This window comes from Oryctolagus cuniculus, chromosome 15, assembly GCF_051225735.1.
Source record: "Oryctolagus cuniculus isolate XC-2025 breed Fujian yellow rabbit chromosome 15, ASM5122573v1, whole genome shotgun sequence".
NCBI lineage: Eukaryota > Metazoa > Chordata > Mammalia > Lagomorpha > Leporidae > Oryctolagus > Oryctolagus cuniculus.
The window spans coordinates 35,440,365-35,462,577 of NC_142881.1; the positions used below are offsets into that span (position 1 = coordinate 35,440,365).

At 41.9% G+C, this 22,213-nt stretch overlaps 1 protein-coding gene and 1 non-coding gene across 2 annotated transcripts in view; both read right to left on the reverse strand.

Moving 5' to 3' along the window:
- The window catches only part of LOC100349948 (cytochrome P450 2C5), a 65,142-nt gene extending 46,213 nt beyond the window's left edge, over positions 1 to 18,929 (reverse strand). The window contains 6 exon segments of the mRNA XM_089314709.1: positions 216 to 392; positions 13,414 to 13,532; positions 13,535 to 13,573; positions 16,310 to 16,458; positions 16,631 to 16,797; positions 18,629 to 18,929. Coding sequence (XP_089170835.1) covers positions 216 to 392; positions 13,414 to 13,532; positions 13,535 to 13,573; positions 16,310 to 16,458; positions 16,631 to 16,797; positions 18,629 to 18,922 — 945 coding nt within the window. The 5' untranslated portion in view covers positions 18,923 to 18,929.
- A 1,444-nt stretch (positions 18,930 to 20,373) lies between these two features.
- On the reverse strand, positions 20,374 to 20,480 carry LOC127484313 (U6 spliceosomal RNA). The gene has a single exon (XR_007911182.1). It is a non-coding gene; the product is annotated as a U6 spliceosomal RNA (small nuclear RNA).
- Between the last annotated feature and the right edge of the window lie 1,733 nt (positions 20,481 to 22,213).

Below are 22,213 nucleotides of genomic sequence, written 5' to 3' on the forward strand. Positions count from 1 at the left end.
TAAAGTAAACTTCTCTTTTAATTCTTCATTTCCATAAACTTTATGTGAAATCTCTTAATATTTTTCAGGATACTAAAAGTTCACTCCTACAACACATATTTTTAAAGTGCTTGTCAAAATAGCCTGACCATTTTAACATCCATTGTTTCTACAGAATTATGGGTAAACATCAAAATACAAAATAAATCAAAGATGAATTGTTGTGAACAATTTACCTGCTCCATTTTGATCAAGAAACAATCAATAAAATCCCAAGGATTGTTAATATCCAGGAATTTTTGGTGTTCTTTCACTTTCTCCAAAATGAAATTTTTTGTATAATCAAAATTCTTTTTGAAAGTCTTATGAATTCCTGGCAAATAGTCCATAAGTGCAGGGAAATTATTGCAGACCTAAATAACAAGACAATAATTTGATGAATTACATATAATAAATTATATATAATAAATAACAAATGTGTATATATATATATGTATATACACACACACACACAAAGCCCTGTTGGGAATTCGGTTGTAATTATGAATAAAATTTTGTGCCCATCTCAGGGAAAAATTTTATTTAAATATGTGGTAGTTCTATATGCTTATAGAAATTTTTGAGGCAGAGAAATCTGTCCAGAATATCAAATATTAAAGTCATTTGCTAGACTCACACATAATTTTTATAAAGGTAATGACAACTAACCAACCACAAAAAAGGAGACCTGTTGAAGTGAAAGGGACACTATGAGAAACAGTGGCTTGATCAGCCCTTGTCCTGTTGATGTACAATTTAACACTTTATCCCTTTTAGTGTTTTTTTTTTTTGTTCTAATTAATACTATTAGTTGAACTCTGGAATTAACACACAATTATTCTTAGGTGTTTAAGTTTAACTGAAAAGTGATCCCTGTTAAATATAAGAGTGGGAATAAGAGAGGGAGGAGATATACAATTTGGGATATGCTCAAGCTGACTTGCCCCAAGTGGTGGAGTTAGAAATGTGCCAGGGGATTCCAATACAATCCCATCAAAGTGGCATGTACCAATGCTATCTCACTTGTCCAAGTGATCAATCTCAGTTCACAGTTGATCACACTGATAGGTCTAAGAGTCAAAAGGATCACACAAACAAGACTAGTGTCTGCTAATACTAACTGATAGAATCAAAAATGGAGAGAATGATCCAACATGGGAAGCAGGATACACAGAAGACTCATAGAATGGCAGATGTCCTAAACAGCACTCTGGCCTCAGAATCAGCCCTTAAGGCATTCGGATCTGGCTGAAGAGCCCATGAGAGTATTTTAGGCATGGAAAGCCAAGACACTCTGGCAAAAGAAAAAAAAAAGAGAAGAGGACCTAAATGAAAGATCTCTGCTAGTGAGATCCCAGTAGAAAGAAATGGCCATCAAAGAAGGACATAGCCTTCTCTGAAGGGAGGAGAGAACTTCCACTTTTGACTATGACCTTGTCTAAATAAGACCAAAGTCAGAGAACTCAAGAGGCTTCCATAGCCTTGGCAGCTCATGACTAGAGCCTAGGGAGTTTTCTGACGCCATAAACAAGAATGTAAAAATGTTAAGTCAACAACAGGAGTCACTGTGTACTTACTCCTCATGTGGGATCTCTGTCCTTAATGTGTTGTCCAATGTGAATTAATGCTATAACTAGTACTCAAACAGTATTTTACACTTTATGTTCTGTGTGGGTGCAAACTAATGAAATCTTTACTTAATACATACTAAATCAATCTTCTGTATATAAAGATAATAGAAAATGAATCTTGATGTGAATGGAATGGGAGAGGGAGCGGGAGATGGGAGGGGTGCAGGACGGGGGGAGGTTGTGAGGGGGAAATGCCATTGTAATCCATAAACTGTACTTTGGAAATTATATTTACTAAGTAAAAATTTTAAAAAATGATTCTTATTTTTTACATATAAAAATATGTATGAATCTTATTTTTTGCATAAATCATTGTTATAAACTTGAAATATAAAAGGCAATCAGAGTATTGTCGTCCAGCAGGTAAAGCTGGAATGACAGCGTTGTATATTGTGTGCTCACTTGTGGGGAGCAACTGGGAGCAACTCAGACTAGACTAAGTTACTGGAATTAAGACTTATTTTATGCATCTGCTCTCCCACAGTATGGCGCTGGGAGAGGAGTAAAAACAGCTTCTATACAGCTGCCTCCAGTTCAACCAATAAACTGTAGGACCTGCTCCTGATTGGAGGAGAGCAGCATACTCGGCGTGTGGGTAGCTTAGTTGGGATTGGTGGAAGAGGACTATAAAGGAGGAGAGAGACAACATGCACGAGGAACATCTAAGGGGAACATCTATCTGAAGGAACACCTGTGCAGCCCCCGAGAGAGCCGGCCAGCAGTGTGCCGCTCCCCTGCGGAAGTGGGGAAAGTGGCCAGGGGGAACCGCCCTTCCACGGAGGTGGAAGGGATGGCAGCCAACCCGGGAAGAACCAGCAGCAAACCCGGGGAGGGCCGAGCAGACGAAAGAACAATGCAGGGTCCTGTGTCATTCCTCCATGAAGACGGGGAGCGACATAATGGTGCCGTGACTCGGATATGAGCCTAGGCAGGGCTTAGTGTCGTTCCTCCACGAAGACGGGGAGCGACATAATGGTGCCATGACTCAGATAGGAAACTTAGGAGGGAAGAAACAGGAAGAAGTAGAAAATACCGGAGAGAGAGACTAGCAAAGAGCCTAGGGAAAAGCCGGACAGAAAAGGTGCCGAAAGAAGCTATTGAAAGCCTAGGCATAGACTCGGATACGGACTGTGGGAAAGAAGTTAGGATTTAAAGTGAAAGCAAGAAGAAACTTAGACTCAGATACGGACTGCAGGTTGAAAGTGAAAGTGAAATCTATAAGAAACTTAGACTTGGATACGGACTGTGGGGAGAGGCCAGGAGAAATGAGGGAGGAATATTGTTGGAAGAAAACTTAGGGAAACATACTGGGTAGAGAACAATGTTAGGGAGGATGAAGCCGCGAGTGCAGGCCGAGGTGGAAACGTAAGCTATGTTGGAATTCTTCAAGTCAGCCCGGGGAGCAAAAGGCGAAAATCTGGAACCAGAGGCAGAGACGTGGGCCGCCAGGTTGGAATTCGCCAGGTTAGTCCGGGGAACTTGGACTGAATGCCGGTAAGGGAAACGTGAGCTACGCTGTGTGATTCGCGGAAGCAGCTGCGAGGAGAGAGAGCACGGGGCGTGAATAGATAGGGAACGTGGGGCTGGTGCGAAGGCCATGGTGCGGGCGCGAAGGGCGAGGAGACCGCGGAGTGTGCGCGCGAAGCCGAGCTGCGCAGAGCCGGGAGCCTGCCGCAGGGCGGGCGCCGGGAAGCCGCGCAGATGAGAGAAGCGCGGGCTGAAGCGGTGCAAAGCCGAGAAGCTGACGCGGGGCAGCGAGGCGCCGAGAAACAGCCTCGGGGCGGGCGCCGGGAAGCCGCAGGGATAAGAGAAACAGAAGTTTAGAAGTAAAATGAGAGAAATAGAAATGCTGGTAGATAGAAGTAAAATGGGAGAGATAGGAATGCCCGGAGATAGAGAAATAGAGAAAAATAAGGCCTCCCCTCAACATGGCAATGAGAGAGCTTGGATTCGGTCTGCCTGATTAGGGAGGTGGTGAGCACCTGCGGGCGGCTAGCAGCTTATGCACCGCAGGTCACCGAAGACAGGCACGAATCAACACCAATAAGTCTCCCCACAATACGGCAACGAGAAGGCTTGGATTCAGTTTGCCTGATTGCTAGGGCTTGTAAGCACCTGCAGGCAGTTCTAGCAGAGCAGAGCATGCGCTGCAGGGCACCGAACACAGGCACGCATCAGCGCCTAAAAACCTCCTCACAACACGGCGAAGAGAAGACCCGGATTCGGTTTGCCTGATTGGTAGGGCTTGTAAGCACCTATGGGCAACTCTAGTAAGCAGAGCAGAGTGTATACCGCGGGGCGCCAAAGACACGCCAAAAATAAAAAGAAAGGGGGATCTGTGGGGAGCAACTGAGAGCAACTCGGACTAGACTAAGTTACTGGAATTAAGACTTATTCTATGCATCTGCTCTCCCACAATATGGTGCTGGGAGAGGAGTAAAAACAGCTTCTATACAGCTGCCTCCAGTTCAACCAATAAACTGTAGGACCTGCTCCTGATTGGAGGAGAGCAGCATACTCGGCGTGTGGGTAGCAGAGTTGGGATTGGTGGAAGAGGACTATAAAGGAGGAGAGAGACAACATGCACGAGGAACATCTAAGGGGAACATCTATCTGAAGGAACACCTGTGCAGCCCCCGAGAGAGCCGGCCAGCAGTGTGCCGCTCCCCTGCGGAAGTGGGGAAAGTGGCCAGGGGGAACCGCCCTTCCACGGAGGTGGAAGGGATGGCAGCCAACCCGGGAAGAACCAGCAGCAAACCCGGGGAGGGCCGAGCAGACGAAAGAACAACACAGGGTCCTGTGTCGTTCCTCCACGAAGACGGGGAGCAACATAATGGTGCCGTGACTCGGATATGAGCCTAGGCAGGGCTTAGTGTTGTTCCTCCACGAAGACGGGGAGCGACACTCCCTCAAGTCCCATCTATGCTACTTCCTGCTACTGGGTCTGTGATGGCTCAAGTACTTAGATCAAGTATTTAGGTCCAGCTCCTGGCAGCTGCCTGGCCTAGCCCAGGTTGTTAGGGACATTCAGAAAGTGAACCAGCAGATGGAAGATCTCTGTTTCATTTCTCCCTGTCTCTGTGTTCCTGCCTTTCCAATAAATGAATATTTTAAGAATAAGATCTTGAGGGCGGAGCCAAGATGGCAGAATAGTAAGGGCACGCACCGATAGTCCGGGAAAATTTAGTTTAATAAAAGGGGACTTACGGTAACCTCAGAAAAAAGAACCAGGAAAATATTGCAGAGGAAACTCTTCTGGATTGAGCGGCTGTGACTCGGATGACCTACTGGGAGAACAAGGTCGCCCACTGCGCGGAAGCCGCGCCGCGGGTGCTGCGGAAGCCGCAGGGTCTGTGCGCCGGTGAGGGAAGGGGAGTGCATGAAAAAACACAGACAACAGCGGGGAGAGTTGTGACGTCCAGGGCTCCGAGTCCACACATCGGCACTGGAAGGGGAGGTGAGCTCAATAACCCAAGACATTGGCGGGGAAACGGGGGTCAGAATCTAGAGGGGGGCCGGAAAGTGCAGCAAACTCACTACCGGAAAGAAGGAAAAAAAAAAGCTTGGGGGTTTCTCTCTCCCCTAACCTTGCAAAGGTTGCAAGGCTGCAAGGCTTGAAGAATTCACAAGAGACAAAGAGCAGGCCCCCTCTCTGGATTTACATATCAACAGCAGAGAGCTAAGGAACTGAGTCACTACAATTCAGTAGCCTAGGCAACCCAGTGGGAGTCCAGAGGAGGCTAAACAGACTCTGGGTAGAAGCCAGAGACTGGAAGCTAAATACCATCAATTCTGCACAGCCTTGCCATGCGGTGTTACCCCCTGAATAAATAAATAAAATAAAATAAATAAATAAATAAATAAATAAAAAGAGAGAGATTTACCACGCATAACCTGAGGGTGTCACCTTTGCACACCCTTAACCAGGAAGAACCAAGCAGAGCTCTCAGGCCACACCCATCTCAAGCCTCCAAGGCTCCTCCAACAGCAGGCAGTCCACTTAACATGGACATAGTATAAAATAAAAAAAAATTAAAAAAAAAAACGCACAGTGACGAAAGAAGAATTAACTATGCCAAGCAACAAACACAGAAATCGAGGGAACAAGGTCAATGATGACACTATGATGCCTCCAAATAAACAAAACACCCCAAACCAAGATTATGAAGATGATGAGATAGAAGAAATGCAAGATACGGATTTCAAAAAATTTATGATAAGAACATTTAGAAGTTTTCAAAAGCAAATCCTTGAACTACAGAAATCCTTATTGGACAGGATTGAAAATCTCTCTCGTGAAAATGAAATTTTAAGGAAGAATCAAAATGAAACGCAGAAACTAGTAGAACGGGAAAGTGTGATAGTGAAGAGAAATCAAAATGAAATGAAGAGCTCAATAGATCAAATGACAAACACATTAGAAAGCCTTAAAAACAGAATGGGTGAAGCAGAAGAGAGAATATCAGACTTAGAAGATAGAGCACAGGAAAACATACAGTCAAACCAAAGAAAAGAAGAAGAAATTAGAAATCTAAAAAATATTTTTGGGAATCTACAGGATACTATAAAAAAAAACCAGCATTCGAGTTCTAGGAGTTCCTGAAGGCATGGAGAGAGAGAAAGGATTAGAAGGCCTTTTTAGTGAGATACTAGCAGAGAACTTTCCAGGTTTGGAGAAGGACAAAGACATCCCAGTACAGGAAGCTCATAGATCCCCCAATAAACATGACCAAAAGAGATCCTCACCACGACACGTGGTAATTAAACTTACCACAGTGAAACATAAAGAAAAGATCCTAAAATGTGCAAGAGAGAAATGTCAGATTACTCTCAGAGGATCTCCAATCAGACTCACAGCAGACTTCTCATCAGAAACACTACAGGCTAGGAGGGAATGGCGAGACATAGCACAGGTGCTAAGAGAGAAAAATTGCCAGCCCAGAATATTATATCCTGCCAAGCTCTCATTTGTGAATGAAGGAGAAATAAAGACCTTTCATAGCAAACAGAAATTGAAAGACTTTGTTGCCACTCGTCCAGCCCTGCAAAAGATATGTAAAGATGTGCTACACTCAGAAACACAGAAACACGGCCATCAATATGAAAGAAGGGAAAGGAAGAACACCTACCAGTAAAAGAGCATGGGAAGCTCAAAGCATATACTAGAAAATATTTCCGGGAAAATGGCAGGGCAAAGTCACTACCTATCAATAGTCACATTGAACATTAATGGTCTGAATTCTTCAGTGAAAAGACACCGTTTGGCTGACTGGCTCAAAGAACACAACCTAACTATTTGTTGCCTACAAGAAACACATCTCTCTAACAAAGAGGCATGCAGACTGAAAGTGAAAGGTTGGAAAAAGATATTCCATGCCAACAGAAACCAAAAAAAAGCAGGTGTAGCCATATTAATATCAGATAAAATAAACTTTAATACAAAAACTGTTAAGCGAGACAAAGAGGGACACTATATAATGATTAAGGGTTCAATTCATCAGGAAGATGTAACTATTATAAATGTATATGCACCTAATTACAGGGCACCGGTCTATTTAAAAGATATGTTAAGGGACTTAAAGGGAGATTTAGATTCCAATACAATCGTACTGGGGGACTTCAATACTCCACTCTCAGAAATAGACAGATCATCGGACAGAAGATCAACAAGGAAACAGCAGATTTAATGGACACTATTGCCCAAATGGATCTAACAGATATCTATAAAACTTTCAATCCTACATCTACAGACTTCACATTCTTCTCAGCAGTGCATGGAACCTTCTCTAGGATTGATCACATACTAGGCCATAAAGCAAGTCTCAGCAAATTTAAAAGAATTAGAATCATACCATGCAGCTTCTCAGACCACAGCAGAATGAAGCTGGAAATTGGCAACTCAGGAAACCCCAGAAAGTGTGCAAACACATGGAGACTGAGCAACATGCTCCTGAATGAACACTGGGTCATTCAAGAAATCAAAAGAGAAATCAAAAACTTTCTGGAAGTAAATGAAGACAACAACACTACATATCAAATCTTATGGGATACAGCAAAAGCAGTATTGAGAGGCAAATTTATAGCAATAGGTGCCTATATCAAGACATTGGAAAGGTACCAAATAAATGAGCTTTCAGCGCATCTCAAGGACCTAGAAAAACTGCAGCAAACCAAACCCAAATCTAGTAGGAGAAGAGAAATAATTAAAACCAGAGAAAAAATCAACAGGATTGAATCCAAAAAAACACTACAAAAAATCAGCCAAGCGAGAAGCTGGTTTTTTGAAAAAATAAACAAAATTGACACCCCATTGGCCCAACTAACTTAAAAAAGAAGAGAAAAGACCCAAATCAATAAAATCAGAGATGAAAAAGGAAACGTAACAACAGACACCACAGAAATAAAAAGAATCATCAGAAATTACTACAAGGACCTGTATGCCAGCAAACAGGGAAACCTATCAGAAATGGATAGATTCCTGGACACATACAATCTACCAAAATTGAACCATGAAGACATAGAAAACCTAAATAGAGCCATAACTGACACAGAAATTGAAACAGTAATAAAGGCCCTCCCAACAAAGAAAAGCCCAGGACCAGATGGATTCACTGCTGAATTCTACCAGACATTTAAAGAAGAACTAACTCCAATTCTTCTCAAACTATTCAGAACAATCGAATAAGAGGGAGTCCTCCCAAATTCTTTCTATGAAGCCAGCATCACCTTAATCCCTAAGCCAGAGAAAGATGCAGCACTGAAAGAAAATTACAGACCAATATCCCTGATGAACATAGACGCAAAAATCCTCAATAAAATTCTGGCCAATAGAGTACAACAACACATCAGGAAAACCATCCACCCAGACCAAGTGGGATTCATCCCTGGTATGCAGGGATGGTTCAACATTCGCAAATCAATGTGATTCACCACATAAACAGACTGCAAATGAAAAACCATATGATTATCTCAATAGATGCCGAGAAAGCATTTGATAAAATTCAACACCCTATCATGATGAAAACTCTAAGCAAATTGGGTATAGAAGGAACATTCCTCAATATAATCAAAGCAATTTATAAAAAACCCACAGCCAGCATCCTATTGAATGGGGAAAAGTTGGAAGCATTTCCACTGAAATCTGGCACCAGGCAGGGATGACCACTCGCACCACTGCTATTTAACATAGTTTTGGAAGTTTTAGCCAGAGCCATCAGACAAGAAAAAGAAATCAAAGGAATACAAATTGAGAAGGAAGAAGTCAAACTATCCCTCTTTGCAGACGATATGATCCTTTACTTAGAGGATCCAAAGAACTCTACTAAGAGACTATTGGAACTCATAGAGGAGTTTGGCAAAGTAGCAGGGTATAAAATCAATGCACAAAAATCAACAGCGTTTGTATACACAGACAATGCCATGGCTGAGGAAGAACTTCTAAGATCAATCCCATTCACAATAGCTACAAAAACAATCAAATACCTTGGAATAAACTTAACCAAGGACGTTCAAGATCTCTACGATGAAAATTACAAAAGCTTAAAGAAAGAAATAGAAGAGGATAGCAAAAAATGGAAAAATCTTCCATGCTCATGGATTGGAAGAATCATTATTATCAAAATGTCCATTCTCCCAAATGCAATTTATAGATTCAATGCAATCCCAATCAAGATACCAAAGACATTCTTTTCAGATCTAGAAAAAATGATGCTGAAATTCATATGGAGGCACAAGAGACCTCGAATAGCTAAAGCAATCTTGTACAACAAAAACAAAGCCGGAGGCATCACAATACCAGATTTCAGGACATACTACAGGGCAGTTGTAATCAAAACAGCATGGTACTGGTACAGAAAAAGATGGATAGACCAATGGAACAGAATTGAAACACCAGAAATCAACCCAAACATCTACAGCCAACTCATATTTCACCAAGGATATAAAACCAATTCCTGCAGCAAGGACAGTCTATTCAATAAATGGTGCTGGGAAAACTGGATTTCCACGTGCAGAAGCATGAAGCAAGACCCCTACCTTACACCTTACACAAAAATAAACTCAACATGGATTAAAGACCTAAATCTATGACCTGACACCATTAAGTTATTAGAGAACATTGGAGAAACCCTGCAAGATATTGGCACTGGCAAAGAATTTCTGGAAAAGACCCGGGAGGCACAGGCAGTCAAAGCCAAAATCAACTATTGGGATTGCATCAAATTGAGAAGTTTCTGTACTGCAAAAGAAACAGTCAGAAGAGTGAAGAGACAACCAACAGAATGGGAAAAAATATTTGCAAACTATGCAACAGATAAAGGGTTAATAACCAGAATCTACAAAGAGATCAAGAAACTCCACAAAAACAAAACCAACAACCCACTTAAGAGATGGGCCAAGGACCTCAATAGACATTTTGCATAAGAGGAAATCCAAATGGCCAACAGGCACATGAAAAAATGCTCAAGATCATTTGCAATCAGGGAAATGCAAATGAAAACCACAATGAGGTTTCACCTCACCCCGGTTAGAATGGCTCACATGCAGAAATCTACCAACAACAGATGCTGGCGAGGATGTGGGGAAAAAGGGACACTAACCCACTGTTGGTGGGAATGCAAACTGGTCAAGCCACTATGGAAGTCAGTCTGGAGATTCCTCAGAAACCTGAATATAACCCTACCGTTCGACCCAGCCATCCCACACTTTGGAATTTACCCAAAGGAGTTCAAATTGGCAAACAAAAAAGCGGTCTGCACCATAATGTTTATCGCAGCACAATTCACAATAGCCAAGACCTGGAACTAACATAAATGCCCATCAACGGTAGACTGGATAAAGAAATTATGGGATATGTATTCTTTAGAATACTATACCGCAGTAAGAAACAATGAAATCCAGTCATTTGCAACAAAATGGAGGAATCTGGAACACATCATTCTGAGTGAAGTAAGCCAGTCCCAAAGGGACAAATACCATATGTTCTCCCTGATCGGTGACAACTGACTGAACACCAAAAAGGAAACCTCCTGAAGTGAAATGGACACTATGAGAAACGGTGACTTGATCAGCATAACCCTGACTGTTAATCAACAACTTAATACATTATCCCTCTTAGTATTTTTTTTGTCTGTTCTACTTAATATGACTGGTTTAATTCTGTAATTATCATACAGTTATTCTTAAGTGTTGAAAATTAACTGAAATGCGATCCCTGTTAAACATAAGAGTGGGAATAAGAGAGGGAAGATATGTACAATTTGGGACATGCTCAAGCTGACTTGCCCCAAATGGTAGAGTTAGAAACATATCAGGGTATTCCAATTCAATCCCATCAAGGTGGCATGTACCAATGCCATCTCACTATTCCAAGTGATCAATTTCAGTTCACAATTGATCATAATGAAAGGACTAAGAGTCAAAGGAGCACATAAACAAGTCTAGTACCTGCCAACACTAACCAATAGAATAAATAAAGGGGAGAGTGATCCAACATGGGAAGTGAGATACTCATCAGACTCATAGAATGGCAGATGTCCTAAATAGCACTCTGGTCTCAGAATCAGCCCTAAAGACATTTGGATTTGGCTGAAAAGCCCATGAGAGTATTTCAGGCATGGAAAGCCAAGACACTGGCAAAAAGATCTCTGTGAGTGAGATCCCAGTGGAAAGAACAGGTCTTCAAAGAAGGAGGTACCTTTCTCTGAAGGGAGGAAATAACTTCCACTTTGACCATGGCCTTGTCTAAATAAGATAAGAGTCGGTTGGCCGGCGCCGCGGCTCACTAGGCTAATCCTCCGCCTAGCGGCGCCGGCACACCGGGTTCTAGTCCCGGTTGGGGCGCCGGATTCTGTCCCGGTTGCCCCTCTTCCAGGCCAGCTCTCTGCTGTGGCCAGGGAGTGCAGTGGAGGATGGCCCAGGTGCTTGGGCCCTGCACCCCATGGGAGACCAGGAAAAAGCACCTGGCTCCTGGCTCCTGCCATCGGATCAGCGCGGTGCGCCGGCCGCAGCGCGCCGGCCGCGGCGGCCACTGGAGGGTGAACCAACGGCAAAAGGAAGACCTTTCTCTCTGTCTCTCTCTCTCACTGTCCACTCTGCCTGTCCAAAAAAAAAAAAAAAAATAAGATAAGAGTCGGAGAACTCAGAGGGCTTCCATAGCCTTGGAAACTCATGACTGGAGCATAGGGAGATTACTGATGCCATAGACAGGAGTGTCAATTGGTAAAGTCAACAACAGGAGTCACTGTGCACTTACTCCTCATGTAGGATCTCTGTCCTTAATGTGCTGTACATTGAGATTTAATGCTATAACGAGTACTCAAACAATGTATTTCACTTTGTGTTTCTATGAGGGTGCAAACGGTTGAAATCTTTACTTAATGCATACTAAACTTATCTTCTGTAAAAAAAAAATTATCAATTCCCAACTTGATTCTCACTGGGATTAAACATGACAATAGGTCTGATCTGATTTCATCATCATTTAAAAAAATCATCTATTATTTTTCACTTTATGTTTCTGTGTGGGAGCAAACTGTTGAAATCCTTACTTAATGTATACTAAGCTGATCTTCTGTATATTAATATAATTGAAAATGAATGTGAATGGAAGGGGAGAGGGAGTGGGAAAGGGGAGGGTTGTGGGTGGGAGGGACGCTATGGAGGGGAGCCATTGTAATGCATAAGTCGTACTTTGGAAATTCATATTCATTAATTAAAAGTTGAAAAAAAAAGAATAAAACAGCCTGGATGTGCACTGATTGACAAAGACTTTTTTTGTCTAGTCATCAAAGTGGGCTTTAAAAAACCAAGGCTTGGTGTTCAGTGGAAAAATCACAGGACAAGAAGGTAATGAGCATAAAGAGCAGTCCAGTATTTGGACAATCGTTTCCTTGTGTGTGAATAAAAGTTTCTCTTTTTTTAAACTTTTATTTAATGAACATAAATTTCCAAAGTACAGAATATGGATTACAATGGCTTCCCCCCGATAACATCCCTCCCACCTGCAACCCTCCCCTTTCCCACTCCCTCTCCCCTTCCATTCACATCAAGATTCATTTTCAATTCTCTTTATATACAGAAGATCAGTTTAGCATACATTAAGTAAAGATTTCAACAGTTTGCTCCCACACAGAAACATAAAGTGAAAAATACTGTTGGAGTACTAGTTATAGCATTAAATCTCAATGTACAGCACGCTAAGGACAGAGATCCTACATGAGGAGTAAGTGCACAGTGACTCCTGTTGTTGACTTTACAAATTGACACTCTTGTTTATGCCATCAATAATCAACCTAGGCTCTTGTCATGAGCTGCCAAGGCTATGGAAGCCCCCTGAGTTCACTGACTCTGATAATTTTTAGGCAAGGCCATGGTCAAAGTGGAAGTTCTCTCCTCCCTTCAGAGAAAGGTACCTCCTTCTTTGATGACCTGTTCTTTCCACTGGGATCTCACTCGCAGAGATCTTTCATTTAGGTTTTTTTTGGTTGTTTTTTTTTTTTTTTTGCCAGAGTGTCTTGGCTTTCCATGCATGAAATACTCTCATGGGCTTTTTGGCCAGATCCGAATGCCTTAAGGGCTGATTCTGAGGCCAGAGTGCTGTTTAGGACAAAAGTTTCTATCATCTTTCACAGTGTTTAGTGACATCAGCTCTGTGGGGCCCGTGCTGTCTGAACAATCTCTTCACAGCTTGGTCCATGTGGAACTTTGCACTTGTCAGATAAAGGAACTTAAATGGTTTCTCAGGAACAAAATATCTCACTCTCACCTGCAACCATGGAGAGCTCAGAATCCTAATATTTTCATTTAATCTTTCCATCAGTTTAAGAAAATCCTCATCTTTATAATCAAAACGATTATGGAAAATAACAGAGCAGATCAAATTGAGGGAGCACAGCCCAGGATAAAGGTGGGATCACAGGGTGAGGCTGAAGAATTGAAAACAATTTTAAAACACCATTAAAATATACAAATAAAGCACTTTATTTTTGTCTATGGTAAGTTAGAAATTTTAAGCAATATCTTGTCTACAAATTCCGGGGACAGTAAGTAAATGGCACACATAAAATCAAATATCACTTTACTATAATCCTGAGTTGACCGTTACAACCTAGCTCGCTAAAAAATGCTATTTCCAATACTCAGTTCACATTCACTGTTTTTATGTGTACATTTTTATAACAAGAGATCTGCTATTTGGGAAGGAAAATTCAAACCATATTAAACTTAATAATTCAAATTTTCAGACTAGATCACTTATATGTGCAATGTCTGTAGACAACAAAGCACTGAAATAGTGAGCAGAAAATAGTGTGGGCCAGAAAACTTATAATAGATAAAATAACAGTCACAAATAATGAAAATGCTGTGCTGAACCAGTATTGAAGAACTATAGAGACAAATTGTGGGTAAATTCACAAATTAAAAAAAAAAACATTTTAAAAGCTGGAGGCATCCATGCAATATGAGAAAAGACAAAAATGAAAAAAATGAAGCAAGTTGGAGCCGGCATTGTGGCGCAGCAGGTTAAAACCCTGGCCCGAAGCACCAGCATCCCATATGTTCATCTGTTCTTGTCCCATCTGCTCCACTTCCTATTCAGCTCTCTGCTATGGCCTGGGAAAGCAGTAGAAGATGGCCCAAGTCCTGTGCCCCTGTATCCACGTGGGAGACCCAGAAGAAGCTCCTGGCTCCTGGCCATCTGGAGAGTGAACCAGCAGATGGAAGACCTCTCTCTGTGTCTCTACCTCTCTGTGTAACTCTGTCTTTCAAATAAATAAAATAATTCATTACAAAAAATGAAGCAAGTCATTGGCCTAGTGCTTATGATACCATCTAAGATGAACTGCATTCTAGATAGGGTGCCGGGTTCAACACCAGGCCCCACTCCTAACTCCACTTCCTGACAATTCAGACTCCTGGAGGCAGCAGGTAATGGCTCAAGTAGCTGAGTTCATGCCACTCAAGTGGGAGACCTAGTCGAGTATGCACTTCTGGCTCTATTACAGGCCTGGCATGTGGCATTCTGGGAAGTGAACTAGTAGATGAGATCTCTCTCCCTCTCTCTCTCTCAGTGTGTTCGTGTGTGTGTGTGTGTGTGTGTGTGTATCTCAATCTTTGACTTTCACTTTAAAGAAAACTTTGAAAAATAAGTAAGAAACAATAAGTTTAGGATGCATTTGCCTGCCTGAAGGAGTAAAGTGAGAATTTTTCATTTTTTAAATTCAAACATACATCCCAGATTGAAGAAGCTAATAAATATTTGGAATCTTCTTTATCATGAGCATCAATGTTAAAAGAAAACAATGAATTTCCTTTCTTGAGAAGTGAACAGCCAATATCTCTAATTGCTTTCCGTATTTTTTTTTAATTTTTGACAGGCAGAGTGGACAGTGAGAGAGAGAGACAGAGAGAAAGGTCTTCCTTTTGCCATTGGTTCACCCTCCAATGGCCACCGCGGCTGGCGCGCTGAGGCCGGCGCATGGCGCTGATCCGATGGCAGGAGCCAGGAGCCAGGTGCTTTTCCTGGTCTCCCATGGGGTGCAGGGCCCAAGCACCTGGGCCATCCTCCACTGCACTCCCTGGCCACAGCAGAGGGCTGGCCTGGAAGAGGGGCAACTGGGACAGAATCCGGCGCCCCGACCGGGACTAGAACCCGGTGTGCCGGCGCCGCTAGGCGGAGGATTAGCCTAGTGAGCAGCGGTGCCGGCCGCTTTCCGCATTTAACATACTGAAGCAAAGCTGTCCTTTGGTGGATTCTAATATATTGTTCTGTACAACTATACCAAACTATGAAAGATGTTATATAAAATTTAAAAGTTACCTGTAAGTTAAGCCAGTCTCTCATTTTACAGATAAACAAATGAAAATACAAGAAAGGTTTTCATTTTAGATGGTACAGTGGAAATGCCACAATCAAACTACTATTTCTAACAGTTGAAATATTGTTAAAAATCATCTTATGGAATAATGTTTATTTTGCATAACTAGGCATATACGTAATACAGGGTATATTTACTTAAGAGAGATAAATCAATAGAGGAAATAGACTCAACAATGGACAGCAATTTTTATAAAAAGGGTGATGACAGAGAATAGCAAGTGACAGAAACCTTGTTAGGAATTGCCTAGGGAGACAAAACTGCACGTAGCACCACTGGTGTCCAGCACTAGGCCTGGGCCTGGGTAAACCTCAGACAGGTCAGTGAAGCTGAGCATGCAGATGTGAACGCCAGCGAGGGTCATTTCTTGCCCCATAAGAGGCTGATGGGTCATTGCCACCTATGCATTTGCCAAGTCTCCACCATGGAATGTTCTACAATAGATAACAGCATTCAGGCTATGGGGAAAATATTGCTCTTCAGTTCTTTCAGAAAATACACTCAAAACTTATATTCATGATTTCTGATAGGAAATTACAGAAACTGACTTGGGACAGAAGAGTATTAAATGAACTTTTACACCGCACAAGACACAGAACCATGCTGGAAACACAGCACAGATCCGCACAAACTCCCCACTTCTCTGTTTCAAACCTCCCCTCCCACCATGGGAGCAGCAACCAGGCCTCAGGATAAAGGCTCTGCGCACCCTGCAAGGTTTCCCAGGCCAGCATATTTGGGGGAACAGTGTGAGGTCAGCGATGTGGGGTAAGGGTCACCCACCGCTGGTTTTTCTCAGCTCCTCCACCAGGCAGCGGGCCTCCTCTTGTACTTGGTCCTCAATGCTCCTCTTCCCCATCCCGAAATTCTGCAGGATCATGAGTGAGAAGCGCCACATCTCCTTCCATGTCTTTGCATTGCTTAAAACATTTCTTGCCAGAATGAGAAACAGAAACTTGGAGGGAGGGAGATCCCAGCAAGTAGGAAGAAGCTGACATGAGGCAGCCACACAGATGGCCAAGTTCTGTCTGAGTTGCTTGTCAAGTTCTGTTTTCTAACCTCTCTATCTCATTACCACTATTTAACACACATGCACACACACACTTACCTAGTCCTTTATTAACTTTTTCACCTATAAGAAAACTGCCTCTTCCAGCAAACTCCTCTCCAAGATCAACCAGGGCCTCCTTCACTGCCTTGTATCCATGCAGCACCACAGTGGGCTTCATGCCCAGATACACAGTGAACACGGGGCCATAGCGTTCTGAGACCTGGGAAGAGAAACCAATACCACCAAAGAAACCACATATCAGCCACAGAGTGTGTCTGATTCAGACAGAAATTAGCATTGTCTATGTTATCTCTTTATTCTGCCATGGATTCAAATATTTCTGTTTATATTAAATAGTGATTATTATGGCTGCCACTCATGAATGACCTATGATGTTCCATACAATAGCTCAGGTAGTTGGTATGCAATTGCCAGTTCATTCTCAAACAACACACTCAACAAGTTTGCAGTGTTTCATAGAAAAAGTAACTGGGGTCTAGCATTCCAAATTTATTTCCAGTTTCCTTTCACCAAAAATTAGAAGCTATTTGCTGCTTATTCAACCTCTGTGGCTTGAAATCAATACCTAGCTGACTTCAGGATCACATGGCAAGCTCTTCTCATAAGGATCCTGACTCAGTAGGCCCATGATGACACTAGTGATATATATTTTTAAAAGCCAACCCAAGTGAATCTAATGTTCAGCCCAGTATGAAATCTTCTGGTATTAATAAGACAGGAAATGAGCAAGCTGTCTTTCTCTCTGTGTCTCTATTTCTGTTATTTTGCCTTTCAAATATATAAAATAGTCTTGAAAAAAATAATCTGTCACCCTCATGGGAGACCAAGGAAGAGTTTCTGGCTCCTGACTGGCCCAGCTCAGCGCTGATCATTGGAGTCCTTTGTGCAGTCAAACAGCAGATGGGATCTCTTTTATGTTTGTTTAATTAAAAGGCAGAGTTACAGAGAGAGGGGGAGAGACCGAGAGGGACAGATCCTCCATCTACTGGTTCACTCCCCAAATGAGAACAATGACCAGGGCTGGGCCAGGCTGATGCCAGAACCAGGAGCTTCAAGTGTATCGCCTTCAAGGGTGCAGGGGCCCAAGGAATTGCCTCATCCTCTGCTGCTTTCCCAGGTACATAGCAGGAAGCTGGATGAAAAGTAGAGCAACCTGGTATTGAACTGGCTCCATATGGGATGCTCATGTCAGATTTCCTGGCTTTAATGTTATTCTACAAGACTGGCCAGGAGATCTCTTATTTATTCTGTCTGTCCCTCTGTATCACTCTGCTTTTGATTAAATAAAATAAAGCTAGAAGAAGAAGAAAAAGGAGGAGAAGAGGAGGAGAAGGAAGAGGAAGAGCAAGAAGGAGAATGATAAGCAGACACAGAAGCAGTAGCAGAAGGAGAAGCAGGAGGAGGAAGAGGAGGAGGAGGAGGAGAATCAGAAGGAGAGGAGAAGGAGAATCAGCAGAGGCAGGGCCAAGACATCTCAAGCAGCATCTCAGGGAGGAGCAGCTTCTTTCATCCTGTATCATTCTGGGCCACACAGCAGGGTTTCACAGAATCTAAAAGAATTCTGATGCCACCAGGTGGCCACTGAATGTTTACTTCTCTCTTTCTTTCACCTAGACTACTCCAGAACCCATAGCTTGATACAAGTTTTTACTGATTCTGCAGAGATGTTCAATTTCCATGGATATTCTGAAAAAAGAAACCATGTGTATAATACAATAGATGATTTCTTGAATGAAATTTCTATCAGAAGCTCTTCACTTGTCAGTGACCTGCGGGCAAAAGCTGAAAATCAAAGAAGATCCTCAGTACTCCCGACTTTTGTCACTTAATTATTTTGATTCTATCTACGGGGACCTATATTTCTCCACTCATCTCCTGAAATTGCTAGAAGAAGCATCAAAGCTTACAGAGAGCATTTTGATTTATAAACATTTGTTATAAGAGTCTGCATCTGGGAATAGATTTTATTTTCAAAAGAGTCAATCTATTTACCCTTTGCATGCCACAGGAGGAGCATAATGAATACTTGCCTTAGTTGGGGATTTGCTGATGTCCTTAACATCTATCTGGAGAATATTTCCAATGATGGGGAAAGGAGTGGGGCCAGGAGGGAGCTTCCCTCTCCCAGAATTCTGCTTCCAGAGTGAAGGGAGAAGCAAACAGCAGAGCCCCAACACCAGGGCCACAACTGGATCCATTCTCTTCTTCCTGGGATCCTGTGAGCTGGGAAGCACAGGCTTTATACCACTCTTGCTAATATGCTTCTCTGATGGGTCAAGCATTGATGCACTTAATCCTCTCTCCTGAGTGAACTTTGCCTCCATGACAGAGATGAAAATAAGACACTCATAAGTTGTATCACTTTGTTTCCTGTGCCCACTCGGGAAATTGCAATTTCATTGTACTGGGAGGGTGTGCTCATGTATTGGTTATTGAAAAAAAAGAAAAGAAAAACAGGTGGTTTCAATATTCATCCATGAATGAAAGTTAATTATGACACAAGAAAATTATGCTAAATTCTGTGTCTATAAATAATGTTCACTTGAGAATTTATGACTGAAAGAAATGACAATATGCTATGACATATATTAATGCATTATAAATATAAAATATATATGTATTTTATTTATAGAAAATGTATACGTGAGTGTGACTTGAAGCTATGTCAAAATGAATTTATCTAAATGAAAAGAAATCAACATATGAAAGAGACATCCGTACTCCCAAGTTTACTGTAGCTCAATTCATAATATCTAAGAAATGGAATCAACCCAGAAGTCAATCAACTGATGACTGTATAAAGAAATTATCATACACACACACACACACAAATTATGAAATACTGCACAGTGGTCAACAAAAATGGATGTAACTCTAAATTATTAAACTTAGTGAAATAAAGCAGTCCAAAAAAGATAAATACTATATTTGCTTTCTGATCTGTGGTAGCTAACAGAGTACACACTAACACAGCTAATGTGATCACTTATGGTGAGAAACTTGAAACTTCCTGGTTAAGGTCATGAATAAGGCAGGATGTCTCCTCTTACCACTCCTATTTGGCATCCTACTAAACATTCCATCTAATGTAACAACAAGAAAAGTAGATTAAATATACCAACTTGGAAGTAATAAATAAAATTGTCCTTGTTTGCACACCATATGATTGACTATGTAGAAAATTTCAAAGATTTAAAAAAGAAAAGCTAAAAGCAAGAAAATCAAAGTTAAAAAAGCAAATAACAAAAAACTCCCAAATCTATTTAATAATTCTAGTATGTTTCAGGGTGCAAGTTTAATATGAAGAATTCAACTTTTTTTCTATAGCATAGCAATGAAAAATTAACTTTTGAAATGAAAAACTGTTTTCAGTTAAATTTAAACACCTAAGAATAATTGTGTGTTAATTACAGAGTTCAACCAATAGTATTAAGTAGAACAAAAAAAAAAAACTAAAAGGGATAAAGTATTAAATTGTACATCAACAGTCAGGACAAGGGCTTATCAAGTCACTCTTTCTCTTAGTGTCCATTTTACTTCAGCAGGTTTCCTTTTTGGTGCTCGGTTAGCTGTCACCGATCAGGGAGAACATATGATATTTGTCCTTTGGGACTTGCTTAATTCATTCAGCATGATGTTTTCCAGATTCCTCCATTTTGTTGCAAATGACTGGATTTCATTTTTTTTTTACTGCTGTATAGTATTCTGTAGAGCACATGTCCCATAATTTCTTTATCCAGTCTACTGTTGAGGGGCATATGGGTTGATTCCAGAAAAAAATATGGAACAGTTCACGAAATTGCGTGTCATCCTTGCACAGAGGCCATGCTAATCTTCTCTGTATCATTACAATTTTAGTATATGTGCTGTGGAAGCAAGCACTCTAAACTGTATTTTAAAAGTTAAGTCTTGTCAAGACCAACTTAGAAAGTGTTTTATTGGTCAAGAATAAAGAGATTCTGATAATTTTGTTTTTTGACATACAGAGTGAACAGTGAGAGAGAGAGAGAGAGAGAGAGAGAGAAAGGTCTTCCTATTTTTGCCGTTGGTTCACTCTCCAATGGCCGCCGTAGCCGGCATACCACGCTGATCCGAAGGCAGGAGCCAGGTGCTTCTCCTGGTCTCCCATGGGGTGCAGGGCCCAAGCACTTGGGCCATCCTCCACTGCACTCCTGGGCCATAGCAGAGAGCTGGCCTGGAAGAGGGGTAACCAGGACAGAATCTGGCACCCCGACCAGGACTAGAACCCGGTGTGCCAGCGCCACTAGGTGGAGGATTAGACTGTTGAGCCGCAGTGCCTGCAAGAGATTCTGATAATTAACAGAGAGGTTCACACCCTACACATTCTTTGGATTCTGTTCCCTTTGCCTAAGGTAAAATCATTCAATTTGAGGGATGAGGAAACTTGGCCTTGGGGACTCAGTTCCAAGGCCAAAGATACACAAACTGCTGATGTTAGGCTTCTGAACTGACCCCATGTGTCCCATGTCTTGCTCTCTACCTCAAGCAAGACTTTCCTTTCACTTGGGTTCAGGAACATTTTCAGAGTGTGCTGTGATTCTCTGTTGCGTGACTCACTCTAATCAGTCACTTGAAAAACAAACATGATTTATTTAATGATTACCACAACAATTGATTAAAATCAGGGCCAAAAAAGGTCAGAACATGAACAATTCCACTTCTTGGTGAATGCTACATCCAGGGCAAAGAGAAGAAATCTTCTGCCTAATTCACATAGTTCTAAACTCTTAACAGAACCACACCAATTTGTTTTGGGTTCAATGAGCTCTGTCACTCTCTTTACAGCAATCACATTACTCTTTGAAGATAAATGACCCTGCTCTGTATCTCCTCCTTTCACATGAGCTGACGTCCTGCCTGAACTTTTCATATACACATAGTGTTTATAAAAATCCTGGATAATCTTCCTCAAAAAGTAGAGAGATGGGAGGCCTATACTGTGGCATAGTGGGTAAATCAATGCCTACAGTACCAGCAACCCATGTAGGCAACAGGTTTGAGTCCCATATGCTCCAGTTCCAATCCTGCTCTCAGTGATGGCCTGGGAAAGTGGTGGAAGATGGTCCAAGTCTTTGTATTCCTGCACCTGTGTGGGAGACCCAGAAGAAGCTCATGGCTCCTGCCTTTGGATCACAAATCTCTGGCCATTGCGGCCATCTGAGGAGGGAAAACAGAAAACGGAAGACCTCTCTCTCTCTGCCTCTCTTTCTCTCTCAGTGTTAACTCTTACTTTCAAATAAATAAATTAATTGGAAAAAAAAAAACTAAGGAAAGCAAAGTAGAGAGATGGACAGGGATAGAAAGATGAGACAGAGTGACCTCCCATGTGCAGTTTCACTCCTCTAAGCCCCACAATGACTGGTGCTTGGTCAGACTAGAACTGAGTGCCAGAAACTCAATGCAAGCCAAGCACATATGTAGCATGGCCCCAAGAACATGAGTCATTGCCTGCTGCCTGTCAGGGTGTGCGTTATCAGGAACATGGAATGGAGAGCATCACTGAGACTCAAACTCAGGTCCTGTTAGAAAATGCAGGAATCCCAAATGGCATATTAAGTATTCCACCAAACACTAGCCCCACGGTCATATAATCC